The sequence below is a fragment of the Etheostoma spectabile genome, unplaced genomic scaffold (genome assembly GCF_008692095.1).
Source record: "Etheostoma spectabile isolate EspeVRDwgs_2016 unplaced genomic scaffold, UIUC_Espe_1.0 scaffold00000593, whole genome shotgun sequence".
Classification (NCBI taxonomy): domain Eukaryota; kingdom Metazoa; phylum Chordata; class Actinopteri; order Perciformes; family Percidae; genus Etheostoma; species Etheostoma spectabile.
Window position 1 is genome coordinate 5,910 of NW_022602619.1, and position 17,385 is coordinate 23,294.

The 17,385-nt window shown below is 41.3% G+C and overlaps 3 protein-coding genes across 3 annotated transcripts; 2 read left to right on the forward strand and 1 right to left on the reverse strand.

Moving 5' to 3' along the window:
* Window positions 1-405: 405 nt before the first annotated feature.
* On the reverse strand, window positions 406-2,097 carry LOC116674522 (protein FAM167A-like). Its single transcript, XM_032506952.1, is given in 3 exon segments — window positions 406-1,324; window positions 1,722-1,990; window positions 1,993-2,097. Coding segments are annotated over 3 exon segments (561 nt in total). The 5' UTR covers window positions 2,021-2,097; the 3' UTR covers window positions 406-1,060.
* Window positions 2,098-2,784: 687 nt separating this feature from the next.
* Window positions 2,785-9,604, forward strand: LOC116674523 (myotubularin-related protein 9-like). The gene is given in 12 exon segments (XM_032506953.1): window positions 2,785-3,400; window positions 3,701-3,760; window positions 4,225-4,333; window positions 4,465-4,590; window positions 6,341-6,514; window positions 6,593-6,814; window positions 6,900-6,951; window positions 6,954-7,059; window positions 7,711-7,852; window positions 8,693-8,915; window positions 9,024-9,173; window positions 9,374-9,604. Coding segments are annotated over 12 exon segments (1,650 nt in total). The 5' UTR covers window positions 2,785-3,215; the 3' UTR covers window positions 9,475-9,604.
* A 128-nt stretch (window positions 9,605-9,732) lies between these two features.
* LOC116674525 (L-threonine 3-dehydrogenase, mitochondrial-like) lies at window positions 9,733-13,889 on the forward strand. Its single transcript, XM_032506954.1, has 9 exons — window positions 9,733-10,198; window positions 10,339-10,539; window positions 11,157-11,199; window positions 11,283-11,353; window positions 11,526-11,675; window positions 11,766-11,938; window positions 12,042-12,132; window positions 12,231-12,500; window positions 13,656-13,889. Exons 2-9 carry the CDS (start codon window positions 10,353-10,355, stop codon window positions 13,799-13,801), a joined length of 1,131 nt encoding a protein of 376 aa, XP_032362845.1. The 5' UTR covers window positions 9,733-10,198; window positions 10,339-10,352; the 3' UTR covers window positions 13,802-13,889.
* The last annotated feature ends 3,496 nt before the right edge of the window (window positions 13,890-17,385 follow it).

Here is a 17,385-nt window from a genome sequence, read left to right on the forward strand (position 1 = left end):
ATGGTAATGGAAAACAAAATGCTTTAGGCACAGCCTCCTGGGTCCTGCCATTGCAGTGGTTGAGGCTAAGGAGATATATTTGGTTTGTAAAGAAGAGGGGTAAAATTGCTGGAGGGTGGCCTCCCACTTCCTTTGAGGGAAGTGGGGATGGCCAGTGCCCCCATGAAGGCTTCAACAGCTGGAATATGCTGCTGTAAAAGGACTCTGTTTAGTGTTGCTGAATTTTTCCTTTTATCACACCTAATTTAATCCATAAAACAATGTAATTGATGTAGGCAGTGGTTCCCAAGCTTTTTTGTTCGTGACCTCTTGAAAATGAAACAATGTCTATGTGCAACCCCTCATCACTGGATGTAACCAGTTCAACCAGAGGGAGGAAGCAATAAAATAATTCAGTAATTTGCCTTAAAAAAAGAAGAAAACAAGAGGTAAAGACAAGAGGAAATCTGTTTGTTGTGGTTCCTTCTGATTTAGCTTGTGACCCTTCGTCTGGGCTCTGAACCTTAGGTTGAGAACCACTGGTGTAAAGTTATCTGACCTGTCTAAAAAAGCTCCCTCCTGTACTGTGACCATCAAGCTTCTTTTCTAAAGTGAGTTTCTTCTATGGCAATTTTTTAGCAAGTCATTACTCTCCCTGTAACTGTTTTGCACTTCTTTGGCACAAGTGAAACTTTTTTTTACAATACCAAATCACTGGGCGTAAGATATAATTCCCATTCCTTCCTGTACATTTCAGTCTACCTCTAAGAGTTCATCTATCAACTGTGATTATCATGAAATGTAGCAAAGAACAGTCAACAGTAGAGCAGCCCGGGCTCTGTCCAGCAGGAAGGTGTGTCTGCATTAAGGGTGTGTGCCCTTACAGGTCTGCACTCAGAGGCTTCCTCATGCATGACAAGCCAAGGTGCATATTCATTTTCATTTCTACCCAGGGCACCAATAGCTGGCAGGCACTCTCCACTCTATCAACAGCTCCTGATGAGGAAATAAGTCTAAAATCTATCCAACACAACACAGAGGAGGCCAATGGAACATCCTCAGAAACATGAATAAAGGGTTTTTAACAGAGTGAGAAACGTCTGGAGTTGATGTTCATCTTGGTGAGGCCCAGGTGTTTGAGCGGGGTGGACAGGGCGAACGCAGCCTTCATGGGGATGTCACATAGCAGGTCCGACTCCTCGCCACACTCCTCCAACTCGTATGTGGCATCGTCCAGCATCTCCTTATGACGGCCACACACCTGCTCCACTTTCAGCCTGTGGATCTCCACACGCAGACGGATCAGCTGGCGGGCCAGACGGTTGTCCTGAACCTGCATCTCCCTCTGAGGAGCAAGCGAGGAAGGGAGGTGGAAGAGAAAAGTGAGCATCAGTGAGATATCAGGAAATATGTGGAAGTCTGGATTTGGATTGCTCTTTATCCTTTAATCAAGGTGTGTAAATCACTGTCATATGGAATGTATACTGGCTGCAGCCTGAGTGTGAGAAAACACACATCATATTGTTTGTTTAGGCTGTCAGCACTGCTTACAGTGAGTCATGCTATCCCCTAATTTAAATCAGGCATTCATGCCGAGCAGATCATTGACACCTGAGGAGTTGACTATGTACCTTAAAGGTAAAGTAGGGATATAGACACATATAGACTAATCAGGGAACTGTACACTTTTTGCAACATTATCTTATAAATAGATCGTTGGATAAAATAAAATGTTCACTCACCAGCTCTTTTCTCAGAAACTCCAAGGCATCATCAATGGTATCAAAGCCACATATATTGCGCACAACCAGATCTGAGTTTTCATTTCTCAGAATTGCAGGCATGGAGACGACTTGTCCTCCCGAGTCCAGGCTGTCTGCAGGGTAACGTTCCTTCCACGGTCGACTCTCAACTCTCTCTTGCCACTCCAGATAGGACGGTCTGCGAGTCTGCAACTTCAACTTTTCTGTTAGTGCTTTCACGCTGTCCAGATCCTCGATGTCTCCCTCGTGGACTCTCCTCCAAACTCTTTAAACTCCATCGGCGCAGTGATGTATGCAGTCTTTCGGGATTCACGTGAAGTTGGCTTTCTGGATTGGCAGTTTGGCGATTGGAGCGCAACAGGTCCTTTTATAGGGAGATAAGAAGCAGTGACCGCCCATACCGCAGAGGACAGAGGGGCTGGCTTGGTCTTAAGGAAGCAGATGGTAGCAACAAGGAACTACAGTGTGGAAATACTCCATGAAAGGTCCTGCAGAGGTGTTATCACTATCATTATCAAGTTGCCTATCAAAAGTAAAAGCAGGCTACATAAAATAGATAAACATGCTACATACAAAACTTACAAAATATGATGTAAAAAATAAACTACAAACAACAGTAAGCCTATTAAAAATAATTTCAATCAAATGTAGAAACACTGAAATGATGCTTGCACTCTTGTTCATCAGTAATACCAATACAATAACATATTATCCCATAACCTATATAATATTATGGGTTAATATGTTATTTCAAAGTATTACAAAACTTTGAAATGGGGCATTCTGCATGTGAGTGTTTTTACTTCAAAAAGGCTATATTGCCTAGGCTACTTATCACATTGTGCTGATGATAATATGTAGGCTACAATTACTAAGTGAAGTATTTAAAGTAATGTCTTCACTTGTATAGACGTATTTTTACATTGTGGTATTATAAGTTAAACACTCAAATCCGCCTTACCCCTGAACTATGCCAGACCACGCTTGGGGTCGTGATTTAAGACCAGCTTTCTAAGTTTGAGTACACTATGCTGCCATCTAGTGGCCATGCATTACAATACAAGCACATCACAACTGCTCCTCTCCCACTCTCCCCCATGATGTGCAAAGTTTTTACCAGCAGTATGTGACACATCTCAGCTCTGCGCTATTTCTCAGGAAACGTGCACTTCCGTCTGGTGTAGTATCAAGCAACACATCTTCGTTTCCAGAGCATTCTCGTGGTCAGCCACCGGTGCGAGGATGTAGCAACACAAAGGGTCTGACTATGTGCAGAAAAAAATGAATCTATTTATGGGCTGCTTACCGTCAAGCAAACATACACAACTAACTAGTGGAGAGAGGAGGAAGCCTTCACTTTTTCTTTTTCTTTTTTAATTACAAGAGAGGCGAGGAAGTGATTTGGCCCTAATTGTGCAGTAAAAGAAGTTCAGCAGCGGAGGGTTTTTTTTTTAGCTTTGTGACGTGGAGCTGATGGAGTTTTCTGAGCATATCAAGACCGCGAATGTGGAGGATGTTGTGCTCCGACAGCCGCTACACCCGCCGAGCAGGGGCACCCTGTGCATCACCGGCCACCACCTGCTCTTCTCGGAAAGGGAGGAGGGCAGCTGCCGGCAGGTTTTGCTGCTCCTCAGGAACATCGATGCCATTGAGAAAAGGTAACTGCAACAAACATCTTATCAAGTAGACTAGTTTAATTAAGACGTAAAACAGCATGTAGCCTATTTGCTTCAATTTGTTTCCAAGTTGCCAAAAACACGACATGATCAATTAACATCCTTATGATGTATTTTATTGCTTAATTGCATCACTTAATACGGGTTTATAGATCTTTCTGGCACTCATAAACTTGGTCGAACAAATATTCACACTAATCATCACGACTAATCAACCAAAGCTGTCAGTTAATGTCTAATTCGTGTTTAATTCCATCATCCTCTTCAAATCTTTTTAACCAGTGTGGAAAACCTTTTGGCCTACTCCTCCATCTTCCGTAATGCAGACAACAGTCAAAAAAGGTTGGAGATCATTTGTGTTGCCATGTATCTGCTGCTCTTATTGCCCAGTGCTATTGCCCAGTGCTGAAGGATGAAATTTACTAACAAGATTACAGCATCCTCTCTTTCCTCACCCCCCCCCCCCCCCCCCCCTATCTTGCCACTATCAGCTTTTTCTTAGCTTCGTGAGAGCCTAAGCATTGCTGAAATCCCTCCATGTACTGTATGTTTTCGGTCAGCAGCAAAGAGTGGGAGTTTCACACCCATTTCTCAGCAAGAGAAAGCCTCGTTGACTGGCCTCGCCTTCCTTTTAAACTGCAAGTCAAACTTTCTACAAAGCTAGTCAAAACACGGGCTGGTGAGAGGGGGAGTAGCCACAGGGGTATTGTTTCCATTGTTTTGCCTTAGAATCATAGTGGTGTGTGTGTGTGTGTGTGTGTGTGTGTGTGTGTGTGTGTGGTGTGTGTGTGTGTGTGTGTGTGTAGAACATCTGGATCTTCAGGGACGATTACTATCAAGTGTAAAGATCTGCACGTGCTCCAGCTTGACATCCCAGGCATGGAGCAGTGCCTCAACATTGCACGCTCTATTGAGGTATAAGGAAATATGTATTTTTTAGTCTTACAATGCAATTTTTCATAATTTCTTTGAATAAATTGTTTCTTGTTTGTGCTTTAGCCTACATCTGATAACATTCTCTTTAATCCCTCTGTCTCTTTCTCCAGACCCTGTCCTGTTTGGACAGCGTGACAGAGATGTACCCTTTCTTTTACAGACCTTCTGATGCCCACCTGCCGGACCAGTGGGGTCTCTGGTCCCCTGAAAAGCACTACAGTCAAATGAAGGAACTTGTAAGCAAACCTATAAGACTATGTATCTTACGAACTTGTTTCTGCTGCACATGGATATAATTACACATGGACAAAACATGTAACACACACACACACACACAGTGTCACAGTCAACTCATCCCAACAGTGATCCAACAACCCCATGACAGGAAATTCCAGGGAAACTGAATGCAGGGGTCACGATTCAGGATATCCCTATTGCTTAGCTTTTATTTGTTTTCCCTTAAATTCAGAATGTGCTGCACACAGCTTGAATTCATACTTAATGGACAGACGTCTTCCGCTGGCAATGGCATGTTGCTATAGTGAGGGGTGGACCCTGAGAACAACATTGTTGGGTATGTTTTATAGGCACAGTGTTCCCAGAACATGGATATCTTTAGTTTTCATCAGGCTGGCCTGGTGACATTACTTAGAACAAAGAAAACAGCTGGAGCTTGCATGTCTATGCACATCCGTCCAGCTGATTCCTGCCACTTCCATGAGAGTTGAGCGTGTGGTTTGTCAAATACAGTTTAAAAGGAACAGCTTGACATTTTGGGAAATACACCTATTCGCTTTCTAGAGTTAGATGAGAAGATTGATACCACAATGTCTGTCTGTTAAATATGAGGCTACAGCCAGAACATGGTTAGATTAGCTTAGCATAAATACTAGAAACAGGGGAAACAGCTAGCCTGGCTTTGTCCAAAGGTAATCAGCACCTTAGATAGATAGATAGATAGATAGATAGATAGATAGATAGATAGATAGATAGATAGATAGATAGATAGATAGATAGATAGATAGATAGATAGATAGATAGATAGATAGATAGATAGATAGATAGATAGATAGATAGATAGATAGATAGATAGATAGATAGATAGATAGATATTCATTAATCCCCAAAATGGGAAATTACAGTGTTACAGCAGCACACAAAGTATACATACATACAATTTACATGAAATAATAATAATAACAAAATATAAGATAAAAATATAAGAAAAAAATATTTAAATATATACAAGATGGGAAAAACAAAATGTGCAACTGTTTAAGTATGCTAAAATGTAAATGAACCAATCATGCCGGTTAGTGTAGACAACAAGTTTTATTGGAGATTATTTGCCGCGCTATTTCTTTTTGTCCGACAACTGTGGCCTCCTGGAATCTTGTTGTTAATGTGAGGTTGCCAGGCAACAAGTCGAGACTCCAGAAAACCACAACTTGTCATTTTTACAGTTCAGTTTTTACATGGGTTGAACCAACACAATATCACATGTTCATTAGCATGCTTTAGCTTCCCTCTGTTTCCAGTATTTTTGCTAAGCTAAGATAAGATAACTGCCACCTGGCTGTAGCTTTAAATGTATTCTACAGATGTGAGAAGGGTGTCGTTCTACCGATGCTGCACGTTGTCATTCTGGGTGAAAATGTAATATTGCTGTTAGGTTTGTCCTTTTCTACACCTATATGATGTGAAAAATGGAAAAAAGAGTGAAAGACAAAGTTTATTTGCCCACTAGGGTTTAAGGGTGAGCAAATCAGCAGTGATCAAGTGCTATGTGTAATAGAAGGTGGACCCGCTTGTGTTGGAGCTGTTTTCCTGTTTCCCTTTGGTAACCTTAGACATAAAGCTGTTACAGCCCGTGCAGGGTCATAAACATGAATGTGCTGTGTGCAGGTAACATGTGTATTGAAGTATACATTTTCCAAACTGTCATTGTGACCAGTCTTCATTGTCTTCTCTCTCCTCTGTTTGCAGCATGATCGGTGGAGACTAAGCACCGTGAACAGAGAATACTTAGTGTGTCCCTCTTACCCTCCAGCTGTCATTGTCCCCAAGAACATAGATGATGACATGCTGGAGAAGGCGGCCAAATTCAGGCAGGGAGGACGCTTTCCTGTCCTCTGCTACTACCATAGGAAGAACGGCACGGTGAGGGGCTTTCATTTGTCTGCATTGCTAGACTGAAATTCGTACATGCAACTAAACAATTGTGATGTAACTTGTCAGGTAATTATGCGCAGCAGTCAGCCGCTGACTGGAGCCAATAGGAAACGCTGCAGGGAAGATGAGCAACTCCTCCAGGCTGCGATTGAAGGCTCAGACAAAGGTTACATTATTGACACACGCTCCAGTCAGCAGGCGCTGCAGGCCTGCATGACAGGCGGAGGGTTTGAGTCCAAAACATGTTATAGCAGCTGGAAGAGACTGCAAAGACAAATGGAGAGGTTTGTGAAAAGGATTATGCTGTTCACCATTTTGTGATGTCCCATCAAACTAACCCACTTCAGCTCATTGTCTTTTTCTGCGTGTACAGGGTAAAGCACTGCAGGAGAGTCTAATTAAACTGGTGGAGGCCTGTGGTGACGAGTACCAAATATGGACCGTTGGCTCGGTAAACTCGAAAATTCAAAGTGGCTGTCTCATGTCCAAACTGCCCTGTCAACTGCTGGTCTGCTGGCGGAGTGTGTGGAGAGGTAGGACCAAACCCACGCTGTGTATCTGTGGTGGGATCATTACACTCAGTGTCAATTTTATTTGTATAGCACCTTTCATTACACTTAAGCCCACAGTGCTTTACATTAAGCATAGAAATAAGAATACACAAGTCAATCAACAAAAACAACAACAAGACATACAAGTGTGACCATACAAATTCATACGCATACATAATGTAATTAAACAAATGCGTGAGAAAATAAAAAAGGTTTTGAGTTTGCTTTTGAATGTGGACACAGTTGTGACTGACCCAAAGTCATCAGGCAGCTTGTTCCAAAGAGCTGGACCACAGTAACTGAAGGCTCCCCCACCGGACCTGGATCTTATTCTGGGTACAGCTAAAAGGCCTCTGCCTGATGACCGGAGTGTGCCTTTATCTCTTTTCAAAAATATTCTTGTCTAAAGGGACAGTGTGGCACAAGACGTTTTGTCACTTACAGTAAAATTGAAGGGGAAGGAAAGCAAAGTTAAAAAAATAATCAAATATCAAAGACACATCTTACTCATATAAAGCCTGTTATCAGCTATAATAGAGAAGTTGTGATTGTTTGAATAAATGCATGTATGACTTGTCTTATACACATAGAGGAACAAGGCTGTACTGTAGCGCATCCATTGGTTTTGTCCAGGGACGGTCATTCAGTTCTGGTTTACGGCTCTGAAGGGAGAGACTCCACTTTGCTCATCAGCACTCTGGCTCAGCTCATCATGGACCCATACTGCCGCACCCTGGAGGGCTTCCTGGCTCTGCTGGAGCGGGAGTGGGTACAGGTGAGTGTATGTGTGCGTACAAAAATGTCTAATTAGTAAATTAGTGATTTTTTGAAATACATAAAGCTTATTACATTAAACAAAGCTTAATGTTCAGGTTAAGTCTTTTCAGCAGAATTAAAAACTTAAAGCATGCTCCAAAGTAAGGGCATATTGAATTTTGTTACTTTTAATATTCACAGTTTTTCTGCAGGGCTGTCGACTGTTTTTCAAGCACAATCTAACATGTGGTAATGGCCAAATCTCTTGCTGAAAGGATATTGCGCCACAATCTACCCTTAACAGGAAATGTGTTGAAGGAAAAAACTCAAATTTAGTGTGCTGCATGTAGAGGTCACAGAGTTAACTAAACTTGCTCTTCTTCAACTCCAACTTCCAAATGATTACCTTCTCCAACAATTCCGCCTCAAGTGCAGCATTTGTCAATATTTAAGGGGAGTTCATTTTTGTGATTGTAGTCCTTAAATATTTTTATAATCCACTGTTTGGAAGCTTTCATAGCTAAAAGAAAAAGAACACTTAATTTGTTTTTTCTACACAAGAATAAGAAAACAATATTTTCAGTTTTACAGACCAACCAAAAACTCACCAAACAACTGACATCTCATGTTCAGAAGATTAAATTATGTGGAGGAAAGTAGCTGTTGAGGATTTAGAGTTAAAGACTGACAAGAATGAAGTACAATGACAATGACAAATACAAGTACAAATGGATTCATAAGTCATAAGAGTTCAACCGTGCCCCAGCATGAGCCCCTTTTAATTCATTGGAATGGCCTCAGAAAAGGAATAGGTGTGTACTGTATGCATGTTTATATGAGTAAGTGTTCTTCTCTCCAGGCAGGACACCCATTCCAGCAACGCTGTGCCCATTCTGCCTACTCCCATGCCCGTCTCCAGCAGGAGTCCCCTGTCTTCCTGCTGCTGCTGGACTGTGTGTGGCAGCTGTGGCGTCAGTTCCCCCTGGCACTGGGCTTCTCTGAGGCGCTGCTTCTGAGGCTGGCGACTGAGGCCTACGCATCTAACTATGGCACCTTCCTGTGTAACAGCCATCAGGAGAGGTCAGTCACACTTCACAGCATTGGGGAATTGATGGTTGACAACAACAGTTTCATTTTTACAAATAATCTTTATGTCCAAGGTGACATTTCACTTCACTTTTCCCTCTCAGGTGTTCTAGGACTGAAGGAGAACACTCACTGCTTGTTCCAGGCACTGTTAAGACCCAAGGAGAGAGACTGCTACTCTAATCCCCTGTATGAGCCCACTGAGCTGGCAATCTGGCCCTCAGTCCACCCTCAGTCCCTACAGCTTTGGAGAGGTGATGTGTTCAAACATTATCTCATTTTTTTCTTCTACCTGTGGTTACTTTTAGCAGAGATGCTCGTTCAACATCCTCTAATGTAAGCTCAATGGTTTCATTATTTAGAGTTGAATGACTACGGTGTTGCTAACTTTGATGATTCTGGGATTTTATTTATGAAGCGTTGATGCTGACTAAAGCCCATGTTTTATCTTAAGGCTTTTTTCTGAGGTGGACCCCACAGGCTCGCCACCTTGAAGAGGCTCAGGAGGAAATAAGAAACATGGTCATTGAGTGGGGGAAACTGGCGCTCAGCTGATGCCCTGTCAGTACGTGAAGGAGGAAAGATGTTCAGCCTGAACATGTAGAACATGTTTCTAGAAGGAATGATAATGTGCAATGCCTTTTGACTGTAGATATTTTGTAACAACTTGTTTTGTTTTAATGTACAGTGATTTTTTTTCTTTCATAAAAAACTGTATAAAAAAAGTTAATTGTTGATGTCGTTTGATGTAGTTTAGACCTCCATATTTTAACATCATATTTAGGGCTTAACAAACTTTATATATTTTATGTTTTATTATGTATTGCTTTATAAAAAAATATTTTCTGGCGTATATAACTCATGGATTTTATGAATAGAAGAAGGTTGTATAACTGACACACCTCCCAGTCCTGTTAAGCTCAGCTAAACTCTCTTCACAATACAAATCCCTTTACACTGCAAGTCCGCATGTTTGCACACACAGAGCTTTGCAAGCTGGAGACTGTAGTCCTATTTAGTCAAGAGCCGCGAGTGTACAATGTGGACGAGAACCACATAGCCCAGCAAGACTTTTTACGTCAGCTTATTTATCCAGTGGTTACTGAGAGAACTGAAACATTGACCAGTTGGATGGTAATCTTTTAATTCTGAGTTTCTTATCAGCTCTTGTTTCGTGATTTAGTTCAGAGGAATAGTTTTGGGTTTACTAACTTAAGTTGCATTGGCTGGTTTTGGACCAAGAATCGTCTGTCTGGGATTTCTGGTTTTGTCAGCACAGGTAAAAAATATTTTTTTTTGTCATTAAGTTCAATTTGTGTCTGTAATATTATTCTATTCAACTTGTGTATGCCCCAATGATCACTACCACAATGTAGAGGTTCTGTGTAATCAGTTATGGTTTAATTTAACTTTTCTAAGGACTGCTGCTGGACATGCAACCGGGGGTCTGTGTGCCCATTGCGGCTGCGCTGGGCCTGTTTTGTAGAGGTTGTCTCAGCAGGGCGCGGAGTTTTCCCGGTCGCAGCATCAGCTGTTTGCCTAAGCAGATGAGCAGGTGGAACAGCCGTGAGACCTGCAGCCCTCCACCTCCTCAAGAAAACCCCCGTGTCCTCATCACGGGTAATGCAAATGCCATTTTCTGTCATGAACTCATAATAGCTAAAGATAGAAAAAAAGGTGGACTTTTCCACAGCTACACAAACACTGAACCTGTGAAGCTGCCATTGTTTTCTACCACTTTCAATGCAGCCACTGTTTTGTACTGTTGGCCGCAGAGCAGTTACAATAGGGGTTAAGGTGCCTTACTCAATGGCACCTTTTTAGGCAGCTGAGAGAGTTATTTACTTCCAAGCAGATCCTATACTAAATTAAATAAATGCAAGAGAGTCACTAGGATGGATTTGCATTTTGTGGCATCAATGACATGAGTGGAATACTGGACACATGTTTTTTTCTTTTCGAGTTGTTTTCACTGTGGCAGGAGCAGGACCCCATTTTAACTCATCACAATAGGGTGCGTACAGACAGTGCTGGTGACATAAAAGAGCCAATGAGTGACTCTGGGGAGAATAATAGTCTGCCGTCACTTTTGTCCCAGGATAAAGCGTTAGAACAAACAAAAAGCTGAAGCATGGTGCACCAAAAATATTGATACCATTGTCGTACCAAACTCCAAATGTTGTCTTGTTTTCTCAGGACAGATACACCAACATATTAAACTTTGTCTATGTATGCAGGTGGTCTTGGGCAGTTAGGTGTGGGACTGGCACAGATACTGAGGTGAGACATGTAGAAATTCCTGAGATATTAAAGTCAAATGTGTTTGAAATTTTGAATGTCAACATATCTGTATTAACGTCTAGGAAACAGTACGGAAGAGAGAATGTAATCCTGTCAGACATTAAGAAGCCTCCACCTGATGTTTTCAGCAGTGGTATGCAAAACCAAATCCAGTTCTTTTCACCTTCTATGTTGTTTTTACTCACACAATTTAAATCCTTCTTCAATTTACATTGAACAGAATGTACAGCTTATTTCCCTGCTGTTTAAGTCATTGGTTACTTTCTTGTCATTGATCCCTCCACCTTCTTCTCTTTTCCTAATAGGTCCATTTGTATACGCTGATGTGTTGGACTACAAACATCTCCGAGAACTGATTGTAAATTATCGTGTCACTTGGCTGATCCACTACAGTGCTCTCCTAAGTGCTGTTGGCGAAGCTAATGTGGCTTTGGCACGCAAGATCAACATCACAGGTCTGCTGAATAGACACACATTTACATGTACCACATTTTTAGGGACTATTATGTTTAAACTCCACTTTGGATGTTCTGCTGTCCATCTAGGTCTTCATAATGTGCTGGACTTGGCCCTAGAGAACTGCCTGCGCCTCTTTGTCCCCAGCACCATTGGAGCATTTGGTCCCTCTTCTCCACGTGACCCGGCCCCTGACCTCTGTGTCCAAAGACCTCGAACCATTTACGGCGTGTCCAAAGTGCATGGAGAACTGATGGGGGAGGTGTGTCTTAAATGTCTTAAAATAAACAAGAATACACATGCACGTAATAACATCAATTCGTAAAATTTTAAGAGATCTCAATATTCTTTGTCTTTTTCTTTAGTATCTCCATCATAAATATGGTCTGGATTTCCGCTGCCTACGTTACCCAGGTGTGATATCAGTCAACACACCTCCCGGAGGAGGAACAACAGGTATTGCATCACTTCACATCTGCACATGCCACACATCTATATTCAGTGTAATCAGCTTGATGTTATAGATTAGGCACTCCGGACCTCTGTCTTCACAGACTATGCAGTTCAGATCTTCCACGATGCTCTCAGCACAGGTCACCATGAGTGCTACCTGCGTGCTGACACCCGCCTTCCCATGATGCATATCTCTGACTGCCACCGTGCAACTGTAGAGTTCATGCAGGCTCCAGAGTGCCAGCTGTCTCTGCGTACCTACAACATCGCCGCCATGAGCTTCACCCCAGAAGAGGTGGCCCAAGAAATCCGCAAGCATCTTCCTCACCTCAAAGTCACCTACAATCCCGATTCTGTCCGCCAAACCATTGGTACGACGTGCTACATATTCAAACACACAAAGTCTGTGTGGGATTATACATCTGATTTATTGATGATTTTCTCACTTCCTCAAGGGGAGTTATATCATTCCTGTTCATTCATTCATTCAAACTTTATTTATCCTCGAGTGATCATTGAGGGGCGACCCTCATTTTCAATGTCATCGAGTCAGGTTTCAAAGGAAAATACAGAACAACAACTACAAAAACTACAGAAGAAATATAGAAAGACAATGAACATTCAGAATTGGAGGAGTATTTGATAAATACATCAGGATAATAGGGTTGCAAAAGGAAATACAATTATGTAAAGCAGTTACAAGTAGAAGTATGCAGGTTTAAAACCAGATTTCTAAAGTGTCCAAAAGGCACAATTGAGTTGATTTTAAGAAAGTGCTGTAATGGCATGTTAATATGCTCAAGCGTGTGGCATTTTAAGAGAAGGCTACATCTATATGTTTTTAGGTCGTTTCTTGGATGGAACTGAAAGTATTGAGTTTTTACTTTGAAGGTCCCATGACGTGATGCTTTTTGGGCCTTTATATAGACCTTAGTTGTCCCCTAATACTGTATCTGAAGTCTCTTTCCCAAAATTCAGCCTTGGTCCAGAACTACACCCAATAGAGCCAGTCCCACAATGAGCTTTCCTTAGGATGTGTCATTTCTGTGTCTTTAGCAATTGAGGAGGAGGGTGGGGGGGTGGGTAAGGTAGAGGCTGGGGGCGTGGCCTTGACCAACTGCTACTTTGCTCATTTGAAAGCCATGATGTCTCTCTTCTCATGTTTCTCTTCTCATGGGCGGACCAAATTCACTTGGTGGGCAAATCAGAGAAAGGGCAGGTAACTTTTGCCCCTTATGACCTAATAAGGAGCAAGATTCCGGATCGGCCCATCTGAGCTTTCATTTTCTCAAAGGTGGAACAGGATGTCCAGGGCTTGGTCTACACCTTTCGCCATTTCTAGCCACTGGGGGACCAGAGGCAGGCTGGGGGAATGCATATTAATGTTCATAAAGTGACATTTTCATGCCTGAGACCTTTAAGTTGTATCTTGTTGTTTTGAAATGATTTGTGGCATTGATATTGCTATTGTTAAATTAGAACTGATATGATGGAAGTGATGTGTCATCTTGCTTGTCATTTTGCAGCGGACAGCTGGCCGGTGAGGTTTGATGACTCCAATGCCAGGAGAGATTGGGGCTGGGCACCAGTCTTCGGGATTGACGAGCTGGTGTCAGACATGCTGCGCTCCATTCGAGACAAGAGGAAAAGCGAGGGTTTGCCAGTCAGCTAGCAAAACCTGCTCCACAAAGACGGACCAATGCCCTACCCCTGACTTTCCTTCAAATTTACCAACACTTCCTTTTCTTCACTTTTCAAGTTGTCAACCAGTATCTTCTGTTACTCTGGAACATTATAGCATGAGCTGATCAAAGCAAAGTAGGAATTCTCAGTCAGATTCTCTAAATATATACAGTGGACAGTGAGATGTCATACACAAGCACTCAAACACACACACATTTCAGTCTTTTTTAGGGAATAATATACTGTCAAACCTTCCCTCCATCTTCGTTGTTTTAATCGTTATCATGGTATAAGCATCACTTTACACACGTTGCCTCAGACAGAACAGAAAAAGAGATGTCCAAATGCCATGCTAATCACATCTATGGACACAATGTTACAATGTCTATGGAAATGTCTAATACCATATGGACTAGTTGCACACTTAGAGTAACACATTCGTTGGACACTTTGATTCCAGGATCATCTAGAATGGCTGGCTAAGTTAACTCTGGACTGTAATGACTCACCACGGATTCTGGCTATTTTTAAAGGCAGTCTTTATAATATACAGTCTATCAAATGAGAATCACACACTGTATACAATCCCACTACCCTTGCTATGGCATCTAACAGGAAGCCTTTATGTTTGCCTTTTTTTTGCCAAAAGTGTTATTTTAAATTATGATTGAGCACCGATATCAAATTAAGCCTTATTTACTGTAGTTTACTTAGAAAAAAACAATGTATAAAAATGCAGTGTATTCTGAATCAGACCTTAAATAATAAAAATTAAAAAAGATTTACCAAAACAGCAGTGATAATTGTGAATTGTTGATTTTGTATTCTACATAGAATGTGATTTTTCTACTAAGTAGGATAATGTTGAGGATAGGATTGTTATATAGTATGGATAGCGTTAATTATGGTGGTAACTAGAAATAATTTGAAGATAGGCCTACTTGTACTTCTACTCTACTACATTTTAGAGAGAATTATTACCAAAAAACAAACATTGTTTATATGACCAACATAAATACTAGTTACTTTGTAAATTTTTTATTTTACCTTCAAAAACACATGAACAAATAAACTATGATGCATTGCCACCTCATTCAGCTACATGTATAAAAGGTAGCCTAGTTACACATTGATGCATCAATAATTATAAACTTATGATATAAGATATAATACTAAAGCACTCAGAAAGGGGCATTGTGCATAATAAATAGTTTCACAAGTACACTTTGCTGACGATACTTATTTAAAGTAACATGTTGCAGAACTTTTCAAAGGATGTGGGAAGATCATTGTTTGCTGATGACAAGTTTTTAGGAAAATAGGGAGAAATGTTGAATACATGTAAGAAAATGCAAGATGTAATTATTAAAGTCAAAGAGTGGGGACAAAAAACAAAAGCTATGTTCAAAAGCTATGTTCTTCACAAGAAAGAAAATCAGGGAATGTAACTTGAAACTGTATGGAAATAACTTGGAGAGAGTTGAGAGTTTTCGATTTTCAGGAGTGTATTTCGATCTGAGATTGACGTGGAGAGAGCAAATGTAAAAAAGAAAGAAAATAATTTTTTTTTAAATGATGTGATAAATCTAATCAGGTGTCTTGTAGGATTGGGGTGGGAAGCTGATTTTGCATCTTTGAAATATATGTATGTAGTCTAAATAAGATCAAGATCAAGAGTGTTTTATACGGATTAGCATCTTTCTGTGCTGGCAGACCTGGATAGCAAGCTTGGGCTGTAAGATTATGTTTAGGATGTTTAGATTTAGTTAGAACCTCCCCAGTGTGGGCGCCCCAAGTTGATGGCGAAATGTTATTGTGGTCACATCAGAAGCAGCTGGTAGCCAATACTAGATCAATTTAAGGGGACATGAAGCTGACCATCCAACAAAAAGGGTGATTCAGACATGGAAGAAAAAGAGGTAACAAAAAGAAAGTTTTGGCTGGACAGGAGAGAAAATGGCAAAAGAAATGTAAAAGAGTTTTGTGCAACTGTGTTGTGGCCTGCAAGAAATCTGTAGATCTGGAATTACGGATTAAGCACAGAAACAAATCCACAGATTTAAGCAATGAATACTATAGTTATAGGGACCATTAGTATAAAAACAGTGTTCCAATTTTTTACGGATGGATCAAAAGACCCCAAAACAGAAGCAACAGGATCAGCTGTTGCTGTGCTACCAAGGGGATTTAGCAGAAAACATCAATAAATGGTGACAGAATTACAGATAATAGGAAGAGTATGATAATGTTAAGGCAAAGGCTACATTTTAGTGTGGAGTTAGTGGCCAAGGAAAGAAAGTAGTCTTTTGAGAGTGACTGGTGTGGAAAGAAGATTGATGAAAAACCGAGGGAAAGAGTAGAACCTGAAGGAGGCAGTAAGGCAACATTGTGGACGCCAACTGCCATAAAACATCAAAGAAGAAGAAGAACTTTTCACAGTTTTATTTTATTCAAACGAACACGTCAGGACCCCCTAAAGTCCTGAATGGTGATATTTTTAAGTTAATCATCTTGTGGAAACAAGTTATGTATCTCATGCGCACAAGATAATTAGGCCTACTCATGTTTTGTATCTTGTGGGAACAAGTTGAATATTTTGTTCCCGAAAGTTATTTATTTTGTGCGCAAAAATTAATTTACTAATATTTTTATCTCACAGGATAAGATGCATCAGTAAATCATCCCGCACAAGATAGACTTGGTTCCACATTGTGCGCACAAGATAAAAAATAAAGATCACCTTTCGGGACCTTAGGGCTGCGTAGGATAAAGCCTACCAATGAATGACGTACCCCTCTCCTCTCAAGCAAGTCTTTACAGTAGATGTAGTGCTTTGTTCTTTCCTGCAGAGGCGCACCCTTCATCCGGCTAGCCAGTACTAATCTCACCGGAGCCACGCACGTCTTTCTTAACACCGCCTGCTAATATCCATTTTCTCCGATAATGGACGCGGGATTCTTCCGCGTAAGTTCTACAAAAGTATTTCTGACTTTTTAGAGACTGCTAAGTTGCATGGGGATACATACTCCTTGTTTTATACATTAATGTGCTGTATTCAGGTGGAGGGCCATACAGTCCGGCGGTAACGATGTGGTCAAGGCTCCGTCTATCAACTGATGACAAACAATCTTGTATTTAAACAGCCGCTGTGTTTCAACTGGGCTATCCAGAGTTACACGTATATACAAATGAATGTTTTTTACACTATAACCTTATGTATTGACACATTGCCTACACACAATAGCCTTTACATATTAATGTGCAGAGAGACACGTTTGCAGGAAATAGACGAGCCATCCTAGCTAGCTAGCTACTTCTGCTAAGATGGCGTCCGGGCGGTGCACCATGGCGGTGCACCGTTTCTGTCTCTGTGGAATAGTCACGATAACTACCACGCTAACGTTAGCTAAAATACGTAGATGCACTGAACAACAACACACTAATGTTATTTTTGATGCTCGTGTCTATTTCAGCGCTGTTGTGGTCAAGATAGCCTCCAGCTGGTGGCTAATATTAGCATGTCCGTTTCCCCTGGAGGATTAGCAAAGCAGGCAGACTATTAGCTTAGCCAAC